Source organism: Humulus lupulus, chromosome 1 (assembly GCF_963169125.1).
Source record: "Humulus lupulus chromosome 1, drHumLupu1.1, whole genome shotgun sequence".
Classification (NCBI taxonomy): domain Eukaryota; kingdom Viridiplantae; phylum Streptophyta; class Magnoliopsida; order Rosales; family Cannabaceae; genus Humulus; species Humulus lupulus.
In genome coordinates, this window is record NC_084793.1 from 17,002,125 (window position 1) to 17,013,380 (window position 11,256).

Sequence of the window (11,256 nt, forward strand, 5' to 3'; positions counted from 1 at the left end):
TCATACAAGAGAATAGAATACTTCCAGCAAATAGAACAAAATCAGAGGAGATTTTATTGTGGAAAAAATGTGGCACAACTCAATAGGAAATATATTCATTAGTGTACCGAAGTAATGCTCAAAAATCAAAAGGAAATTTCCATCTCAACAAATAAAAAATTGAAAAAAGGGGGGAAAATACACAAGGTGAATACAAAATTACATCACAATCAGTGGCGGCATACTAAATATATATATGTATCAAGCGAGGGAAAAACAGCCCCACGACGATGGCATATCATCTATATACGGCTCTAGTAGTAAGTCGCTTTGAATAAGAAGCAAACACAAAGAAGAGCAGAACTACCCAACTAAAATGCACTCCAACTGTCAGCACCTTTTTTTGGCGTTTGACTATCCAGTGATGTCCTAAACGGCCCTGAAGACCCAAAAGGGTCTGATCTTGGAGTTTGACTATCCAGTGATGTCCTAAACGGCCCTGAAGACCCAAAAGGGTCTGATCTTGGAGTTTGACTATCCAGTGATGTCCTAAACGGTCCTGATGACCCAAAAGGGTCCGGCTCATCGAATGATGGAAATCCATGACTTTGGTCAAAGTCTCTACTGCCACGCATTGAATCATATCTTGAAAATGTATCATTTGGAGGAGGAAAGAATCCACTGTCCTGCGTGCTCCTGAAGGAATCAAACCTTGAGAAGCTGTCAAAAGATGGTCCTGAACTCTCCTTGAATCCTGGTGGTGAATTGCCTAGATTGTAGAGGGGTGTGCTAGGAACAGAATCGTCAAAACTGAAGGGCCGGCTGTTCTGTGAGAAAGCACTGGTTTTGGGGGAGGACCCAGTTCTAATAGGATTGAGGCCGAAATCCCCATCCCCAAAAAAGAAGTTGTCACCATTTCTCTCATGATCCTTGTTATCCTGTTTTAGGGACATTAAGATATAAAGCAAAGATCACGGTAGAGTAACTAAAAACAAAAAACATTACAGTAAGAGTCTTCCGTTGGGATTAATATGGATGAAAAATTGATGGTAAATTTAGCTAATTCCATCAGATGCTCAGAAGGTACTTCATTTACCATGTATCTGGGTCTTACCATTGATGGGAGAGTAACCACTAAGAGCTATATTTTAAGATACGATTCTGAATAAAATTTAGTAAAATGATAGATTGGTGGAAAAAATTGTTTGCTGTATCTAGGGAGGAAGACAAAACATTGACAGAATCAGTGCTTTCTTCTTTACCAACTATATTTTTTACTTTCCATATTAGAGGTGATTGAAAATAATATCGGAGACTATTTTTGGAATGCAATGAAGGGTTTTTTTATCTGGGAATTATTGGAAACATTTTGATGCCTCTTAAGATTTCCAAAAGAGCAAAAACCTCTATGGAACAAGATTATTAAGAACAAATATGGCCTTAAACATATCAAGATTAAGGTACCTTTAAAAGTCTCTGGAAGTTTATTTGTGGATGCTTTGATGAATACATAAACATATCAAGATTAAGGTAAGAAACAGGTTGGGTTTTCAAAAAATTCTTGGGCATGAGACTTTGTTTTAGCTGAAGTACAGATCTCAGAGTCAATATTGTTGTTGAAGTTTATATTAAAATTTGTAAGATTTGGTGGCTGACACAACTAGTGGGCATCAGACAGACTCCAAATCGTTTCCCTGGCTTAATTCACTTGCACAGTAAGGACTAATGAACTCCATACTTGGTAAGACACCATGTACAATATCTTTAATGTTTTGAACAAATAAAAAAAAAAAAAAAAAACTCACCCACCAAATTTTTTTTAAAAAAATGATGGCAAGGGAAATGAAGCGATTTCAGCTTTCTGATGAATGTTAGCTTAACTGCATTTTAAAAAAAAATGCCAGCTTACCTTCATGGTACTAACCGAGTTAAAACCCCATACCGAGTCCAAGTCATCATTAGTGTCAAATGTCCATGCTGGTTCATCAAAACTCTTATCACCAGAAAATAGAGACCCAGCACCACCAAGATCACTGCACAAATTGACATGCCTTAGTTAATTTTGCAAAATTAAAAATTTAGACAAAACAAAAGTCCAGGATTTTACACAATACCTAGTTTCCTTATCACGAGGTGAGGCCTCTGAACCAAATGTCTTTCCAAAATCTGAAAATTCTCCAGATGGACTTCCAACAACACTGCTTCCAATTGGACTGTTTGGAGCACTTTTGGCCAAGTCCTCATTGTTATAATGTGCAGATCCATTTTCAACAACCCGTTCTTCATCCACGCTCTCCTGCTTATCAGATTTGGTATCCAAATCAGGTAAAGCAGCAGCTTTTGGACTCTCAACTACTGAGGCTTCTTTAATTTGAGACAATGTGGATTTTTGTTTTGTAGGTGCTATGGTATTCTGCACATCAAGGGTGAGCTCCTTGACAAAAGTGAATCCTGAAAAAACAAAGTTTTGCATCATTATGAACTCTCCTTTACAAGAATTAAGTCCCAACAGGAAAGCATCACATCATGAAAAGACGAGAATAAAAAAGCACGAATGTGAATGATCAGTTCAAGTCAACTAAGTGGTACAATGATCAGTTGACACTATGACAAGACTTCTCTGCACCATGGACATGGTGCTAAGTGATAGTAGTATTATCTTTTAGCACCAATTGCTTATAAGTATTTTGCTGTTCGCATACCTTCATCTTCAAACTTGTCCCAATCTTCATCCCAGTCAGCAGCTCCTTCTTGGATCCCATGCTGCCAGCCTAATTTTTTAGTTTAAAGCAGAGTGTGTGAGACACCAAATAAGAGATAGGAGACATTAAATTAATTAACTTGGGTGAAAAGCACTTTGAGTCTATAAGAAGTAAAATCCCAAGCAAGACTTAGAAGTTAGAAACATAACATATATGAAGATCCAGTACAATGCAGCAAAGAAACAAGTACATAAATGGACATGTGTGTGTGGGTGTGTAAACTGTAAAGCATTGATCATCCCACAGTCACCAAAAAGTTTGACAACAATACTAGCCCCATGCAAATACTTAGACTATTTCAAATGCCAACCAAAGATATCTGAAAAATAAAAATCAATCAGGTGATGAAAATTGCCACTAGACCAGTATACCCAAATGATCCTCTAGCAAGTAGTTAATTGACCTCTGTCTTCACACTTTTTTTTTCTTCGAAAAAACAAGGAAAGTTGTTGGTGGTACATCAGATTCTGGAACCTATAAGAGAGCCAACTTAAAAAGAAAATATCATACCAAAAGGAAGCTCAGTCAAAGTTATGGGTTTTCCACGTAATCCGTATTTCTTGCAACGCTCGTTGAGGGATTTCACAAGTTCATCAAGATCTGATTGAATACGATCAACACGAGCCTGAAAGTTTCACTCCACAACTTAGATAAAGTCTGAAAAGGTATTCATTGGTCAAAACCACCTTCAAATTTACCTGAAGAACTCCATCAGCACTGCCATCCTGTTCCATCTTAACAATAGCCTGGTACAACTCCATTTTTTTCTCCTACATGTACAAATGAAGTTTGGGTTTATATAATGCAAGTTTCATGCACATGACTGGAATAATTTAAGAGATAATATAATATAACAGTAAAAGTATGTAACCAAAGTAATGTGAGAACAAGCAGAGGAATGCAAAAAATGATCATTGTGAATAATAAGTACAGAATGAACCTAGTGCTTGATCGTTTAGTTGTACTTACTAATGTAACTCTCTTCAGATATTGGATCAATTTAAAACATTAATAATTTGACAGTTGATGACTGATAACTGAATAAACTGATGAGAGAACCACTTAGGCCATCAATTTACACCAATCACAATAATAATGACTGATACCTGGATATCGCGAAATGTAGCTTCTTCAATAGTTAGCTTGGAGGCTACATCTCCACTTTGTTTATATTTCTCTTCATATTTCTTCGCCAGGGACTCAACCTGCAAAATATGTAGTGTTCAGCAAACACAAAATAGTTGTTAACCTATATCAATGAGAAAAAGTATGCAAGTCAATCCTCCAACAATATACCTCTTTTTTATCAGCTGATGACCTTTCCATGATCTCATTAACACGATTGTCACACCTACTCTTGTAGAGAACCTTGATCAGAAAAAATGCAATATTAATTAACATCTTAGAAAGATTCGATATTTTTAAGCAAATAGGCCAAATTCCTTGAAAATGTTTTTACCCTCACAATTATATTGAGATTTAACATTAATATATACGGCACTTCGGAAAACTATATGATAAGTATTAATCAGAAGCATCACTGAATATAGCGAGATTAACAACATCAAGGGTTCTACATGTTCTGTATTTCTTGCTCATCGATATTAGAATCTTGTTGTGGAACACAAAAGAGAAGGTAATATAGTAGATTAATGGTGCATATACATTTATATAAGAGTAAACATTGCCCTAGTAAAAGAAGCTAATCAATTATTTACGAATTCTTGTCAGGCTATGAAGGAGTGCATGATCGAGAAAGTAAAAAAAATCCTACTATTTCCAATGAGAAAGTATTGTGGTAGATTTTTGCAAATTATTTATTGTCAGAGCCAAAACTGCCAAGAGAACATATTGAATAGTAACTGAAAAATTAAAAATAAAGAACAGTATAACCTTCCCTAGGATATGCACGCCAATTGTATATAAGGGCCCAATTTCCTTAGGCAGATTTAAAAAAAAAAATAGGACTTACAAGTTCTTGCATTTTTGTACGGTAAAACTCGATTTTCTCTCTTGATTCCATAATTTCTTTCTCCAGTTCCTCTACCTTCGATAACAAATAGAAGAAAGCTGAGTCAATAGAATTTTATCCCCTCAAGATATGTAGAATCTTCTACTAAAAGATAGCAATAAATATCAACTTGTACTCTATAAGGAAATTCTGAGAGGAACAGATAGCTACAAAATGAATGTGGTGCGACCAAATGCTGATAGATGACTACTTTACACATCATAAACTCTTTTTCTTAAAAGAGTCCAGAAACCGACGCAAACATTCATGAAAAGTATATGGGGAGGCAACTGCAGAAGAACCTTTTTATCTGCTTCTGTCGCTTCTTTAAACTTTGTATTGAGCGAATTCTGCTCCTCCGTGCTGAGTTGATCAACAAAGTGTTTATCCAACTCCGGAACTCTTGATTTTGGCTGAGTGACTGATGGCTCCTCATCAGCCTGGGGAAGAGCAACAGGTACTGGTGGTCTCGGTCCAACTGGAGGCATCATGTGCCGAGCACCAGGGCCAGGCACAACATCTGGCTGCTGAAAACCTTAATGGAAAGAAGAATAAAAGGGTTAAATAAAGAAATTGAATTTTCACAAAAAGTAAAATTCTAAGCTCAAAAGGAATTATTCTTCTAGAGTAATACCAGATGGTTTCCAAGCTGCATTGCCAACATTGCTGTAGTTACTAGTAGGTTGAACACTATTAGAAACATCAAATATGACGTTGCTTGGAAGAGTTGCTGGAAGAGGATGTCCTTCCCTAAACCTCTCCATTAAATACAAAGCAATACAAAACTCCCTAAGTGATAGCATGCTATCATTATCCTGGTCGGATAAGTCCCACACTTGCTTTAAAACCTCTGGTAGATGTAAACAATAAAAAAACTTTCTTAAGAAGCTTTCAATACAAACATGTAATATGTAATTTAGACACACAAGACAAGAACAAACAGCATTAGAATTCTGGGTTCACAGCTTGGAATGGAAGAATAAGAGCACAGCATGTGTACTAAAAACTGAAAGAGTATATAAACCCCACTATCAGAGTGAGAAGCCCATTTTCTAATCAAATTAAAATGCACACATGAACATCAAATACTATCAGAAGTAAATTAGACATTATAAGCTTATAACAGCCTATTATATGCAAGCATAGGCAGAGAGAGGGAAGGAAAGAGGGATAACAGACCCTTGGGAAGTGAAAAGCGGGCAGCATCAACCTGGATTGGTCATGTGGAATACACAAGAAGATGGTCCAGAACAAAGCATACTCAAATGGTTTTCACATGTCAAATTAACTTAAACTGCTATACACAAATATTCACAGAAGAATGTGGCAGAAATAACACATGTAAACCCACAGTCAAATAGCTAAACAGGTGGTGCAATCTAGATCTATAGATAAGCTCAAAAAATTCTTCAAAGTGATAACAATATTTCAATGTATTCCATTAACAAAAATATAAAACAGAAGCATAAAAAAATGCAGCATAAGTCTTCAGATAAAATATAGTATATCCAGATTTAGAAATAAAAGCCCTGACTTTATGTATAAAATAAAGTAAAATCCTACCTCTAGGCAATCTCCAACTAAGAAATAGATTGCGTGCTTGTTCACCAGTAATCTTCCCGTCTCTGTCTGTGTCTACTTCAACAAATACTTTTGTATACTTCTGAACATTAGTCGGAGTCATCTTAGGCCATGACAATTGGGGCTGACTGGTTGCAGAGTTGCCAGGTGTAGGTGAAACTCCAGGTAAAGATACAGAAGTAGTCTGAGCTGAAGGCTCCCCGTTTGGTCTTGCAGCTGACTGGGCTGACTGAAACTGAACACCAGCTGTTTGACGTGTTGGTATACCCTGTGTTGAATCAAGGGTGGTCGGTCTAACTGCAGGCTGGGACCCAACAGTGTTTGGAACAAGGGCCGGTGGGACAGGTAAACTGCGTGCAGTAAATGCATTAACAGAAGCATCTTGCTTTGGCTGTGATGGGGTTGCAGAAAACACATCACCTCCAAAAGATGAGTTAGAAGCAAACCCATTCCCAGATATATTCACTTCTTTAGTATCCTTAGCTGGAGGCCCTAGTGGCTTCATCCCAGAAGTTATTTGCGGCCTAGGTGGTAGGGAAGTTGTTGGCCCTAAAGTTGCCAGCCCAAACCCATCCAAACTTGCGGAGGGGTTAGTCCCTATATTTTGAACTTGTGATGTTACTGCAGGGGTTCCAACAGTACTTCCACTGGGCCAACCACTTGATACACTTGAGCTTAGAGGACGAGGCCCTGCCACAGCACCTGCCCTAGGAAATCCTTGGCTGGAAACAGTCAGTTGAGAAGGTGAAGCGGATGTGGGTAGTGGAGGCTTCATTAATTTACTTTCCTGAGAAAGATGCTGGTTCACACTTACATTAACTTGTGGCCCCCCAAATCCAGTATTTGGGGATAATGCCGGAGTGACAGCATTACTCTGAGTCGGAGTGGTAGATGCTGATGGAGCAGAACCAGGATGAGGTTGAGGTGTGACCGCAAGATTTATTTGCGGTGGAGGTATTTTCGCTGCAGCCGGGCCATACAGTGCAGCTTTCACAATATCTGGGGTTAGTTCACGTTTTTGCGCCACAGTAATCAGTTTAAGGGCATTATAGAACTCAGCCCGACCAAGGAACCCGGCCTGTCTCTGGTCAGCATATGCCCATATCTGGCAAAAAAGAAAACTATAAATACTAGAGTTGAACTAAAGCACATCTTTCTTACAATAAATCTCACCAAATCCCAAAACAAATTGAATGAACTATTAATGATTATTTTGTGAAGTGACATCAACGGGAATGTATGACAAAACAAATACAATATGCCAGATTATTGTCCTACCCGAGTAGTATACATTGTAGGTGATTAATTGCAGCATATAAATAGAATCAGATAAAGCACAAAATCTAGCTATAATTTACTTGAAAACACGCCACTAAATAATTGGATCGTATTCAGCATAGACCAGAGCATTAAATCAAGATAATCATATCACTTAAACAATAAATAGACTAGTTATTCAGACTCTGATCTATAAGACCTTAGCACAATTCCATCCCAATCAATTTTACAATATACGACTTTAATTACACAAGAAGACATACACAAACACATATAAACATACTAAGATGCACAAATACACATACAATTTAACACTTATATTTAAAGATATAGAGATAGAGAGAGAGAGAGAGAGAGGTACCTGAGCAAGGACCTGTTTGGGCAAACCGGAGCCCTGGAAGAAAGGGACGGCTTCTTGGCCACTAATCCGGCCATCGCGGTCCAAATCAGCTCGCCGGAAATACGCATCGAATAGATCCACATTCGCCGGTTGGTTCTGCGGCGAAGCCATGGTTGGATTGTGATTCAGATCAGAACATGAAATCCGCCACCCTCGAAAGAAAATAATAGGCTCGGGAGCGTCAAAATGGCGGGCGCGAGGATCACCGGAGTAAAACTCAAAGCCCTAGTTGGAGAAGGTGAGTGGAGAGATTCATAACCTTCTTCTTGCCCTCCGATTAAGAGAAAAGGAAAGAAATGAAAACGCCAGTAGTGATGGAACAACAATGAACGACAATTTTTTTTTTTTTAATTTTGTGTTTTTTAGGACAAAATTACTCACATCTTCATTGTAATATTTCAAAAATGACACTACTTCTCTCGGCCCGGCCCACTAGCTTCCACCGACCAATCACAAGTCACAACCAATATTGTCTAATGTTGGAAATTTTTATCATATAACTATTGTTGATATATTATTAATAATTTGCTTTGTCTTGATATTATTTGGGGCTAATATTAAATTGAAAAATTTACATCTTAGTACGTAAATTTGAAAATAATTACAATATTCACGTAGCTATTTATATTTACAAAAAAATACTAGATTTATATACCAGATTCAAAATTATTCTCCTCTTTCTTTCTATCTTCATAGTCAAAGAAGTGTCATCAACCACCGATGAGTATTTTCTGTACACATGCCTAATGATTGGAAAGGACAGTTGCCAATGAGTTCCACTGAAGTTTTGCCATCAAACGTCGTCGGATGCAGCCACACACACCAGTCAAAGATGATGTCAGTGATATTTTGACTGGATTTTTGGCGAGCTCTGGCCACCACAATCCTTGGGTGTGGCACCATTAGATCGAGATTTTCAAAGAGAACAAAACCCAATGCTATGCCAATATCGTCAGCATTTTACGATGAGTTCGTGGATATAACCGTGGCTTTAGAAGTTTTTTTTGGCAACACTGTCGGTCATTTGGGCATAAGAGTGGTACTATTACAACTTACATTTCAAGGCGGTCATTTTGGTATATGACAAGTATGAGTTTCTTACTATCATCGAAGAAGATGATTGTGGCAGGTTGTTTTTTTGTTGTGCTAGAAAGGTAACTTCTAAGTTTCTTTTCTGCTTTGTTTATCAACAAAACGAAAATGTACCTTCAATAATCGAACTAAGTCATTTTTGTGTTGTGTTTGAAAAGTAATTTCGTAATTGCTTTTTAATTTAGTTAAGAAAATTTTAATTTTAAGAGACCAAAATGTGTATTTTTTATTATAATTCAAAAGTAACGTCTAAATTTCTTTTCTTCTCTGTTTATCGAAAACTCACTATTACTCACATGTAAATTACACGAGTGACCAAAAAGTATATTAAAACTTTTCATAATTACTATGTAGTCTACTAAAAGTAAATTTTGCTAAGAAGTTATATTGTAACTTGTTGTGCTTTATTGTAACTTATTAGTTTCTAAAATAGACTTGAACGTAACATAAAAATATCTTAAATAATAAGATACCATAATATAATTTAAAAATACCAATCGGTATCTTAAGATATAAATTTTCTACGAATAAGTTTTGAAGGTGACCAAAATGTATATGAAATTATATAGTCTAAAAATGAAGTTTTTTATGACAAAGTAACCAATCGACATCATAGGTAGCCTAAAGTTTACTTTTGAAAACCCAAAAAAAAAAATCTAAGTTTTCGTCAAATTTTTCATTTCAAGTATATAATTTTTTAAATCCAATCATTTTTTAAGGACTGTTATATTGTGTATTTAAGATAGTGCTTAACTAGTTAAGCAAGTCATTTAAACTCAAAAGTGTAATTAAAATTAAATAAAGGTTTAGGTATTAAAAAATTTGGTTGAAAGAATTAAAACTTTAAACATTTTCAAGGGATCCGGAAAAGGCTTATCAAAATATAATTACATTCAGGGTTTACAAAATAGTCGGCCTGAGCGACAAAAATGGACTTTTACTCTAAGTCCTTCAAAATATCCCGACTGTGGCAACCAAGCAGGCCGAACATGTATGCGCCGCTCCAAAGCCCTCCAACTCATGGTTGGTCGACTTTCCCCTTGCCCTTACCTACTTCATAGAGCTTCAGTGAGCCAAGACCCAGCAAGAAAACCCAACAAAGCATAATATATGTAACGCCTTGGTTACTCCAAGACCGTTACTGTGAACTTTAAACAATGCTTAACTCGCTAAACGAGTCGTTAGGTTATAAACGTGCATCTAGGTGTTATTAATAAGCCACGGTGAAAATTTCCTATTAAAAGGAATGGATATATTTTATTAAAGCATAAAACTGTACATGGGCCCATAAAATCAATTACAAGTTATTTACAATCCAAAATGGTCATTATAGTGTAAAAATTACAACTCGCCGACCTAAGCGACAAAATATAGGGTTAACCTCTAGTTCCCCTGTGAAATGCATTGGTCGTGGTGGTCAAGCGATCACATATGTATACATCACCACCTAAGCTCTCCGCTCAAGGCTGGGTGAGCTTTTCTTTCCTTTTACCTACACCACATAGCACCCGTGAGCCAAGGCTCAACAAGAAAACTCATTACTGCATGTATTCAATATCAATAGATGATTATGATAATCATACTAGGGCTTGTAGCCCATTCAGATAAGTGAAGATCAATAAAGATTCTGATAATCATGATGGGGCTTGCAGCCCAATCAGATAAGTGACTATTAAGTCATACTCTGAATAGATCACTAATAAGTCTATCTCTAGGGCTCTGCACCCTAATCAGATAAGTGACTATTGAGTCACACACTGTGCAAGTGGCTAATAAGTCAACCTATAAGGATATGTTCCCTGTATAAATGACTAATAAGTCCATCTCTAGGGTTCTGCTCCTTAAATAGATGGCTAATAAGTCCATCTCTGGGGATCCGCTCCCTAAGCCATGTGACGTGTCAGTCACCTTAGCCTTTTGGCTCTGGCTCTAAGTAACTAGCCTTTAGACTAGACAAGTGCTTTTGTTTTCATCGAACTTAAGTTCGGTCAAACATTTCATGCTTATGTTGATAATGCTCATGTTGATTATATCTAATCTTTTCGGCTCGCGTTAAACACGCTAATATCGTTCTTGACTCATAAGTCAATACCATACAACCAGTGCTCAGTACTACTGCCGAACTTGACTAATAAGTCACAGCTTCACAATCA

At 36.9% G+C, this 11,256-nt stretch overlaps 1 protein-coding gene across 1 annotated transcript; it reads right to left on the bottom strand.

Annotated features, from left to right (window-relative positions):
• Window positions 1-31: 31 nt before the first annotated feature.
• Window positions 32-8,334, bottom strand: LOC133787405 (uncharacterized). The gene is made up of 13 exons (XM_062225545.1): window positions 7,973-8,334; window positions 6,316-7,438; window positions 5,387-5,602; window positions 5,055-5,287; window positions 4,714-4,788; window positions 4,038-4,109; window positions 3,848-3,946; window positions 3,440-3,511; window positions 3,252-3,366; window positions 2,682-2,750; window positions 2,094-2,430; window positions 1,889-2,012; window positions 32-917 (listed from the first exon to the last, which is right to left on the bottom strand). Exons 1-13 carry the CDS (start codon window positions 8,120-8,122, stop codon window positions 351-353), a joined length of 3,252 nt encoding a protein of 1,083 aa, XP_062081529.1. The 5' UTR covers window positions 8,123-8,334; the 3' UTR covers window positions 32-350.
• Window positions 8,335-11,256: the final 2,922 nt, after the last annotated feature.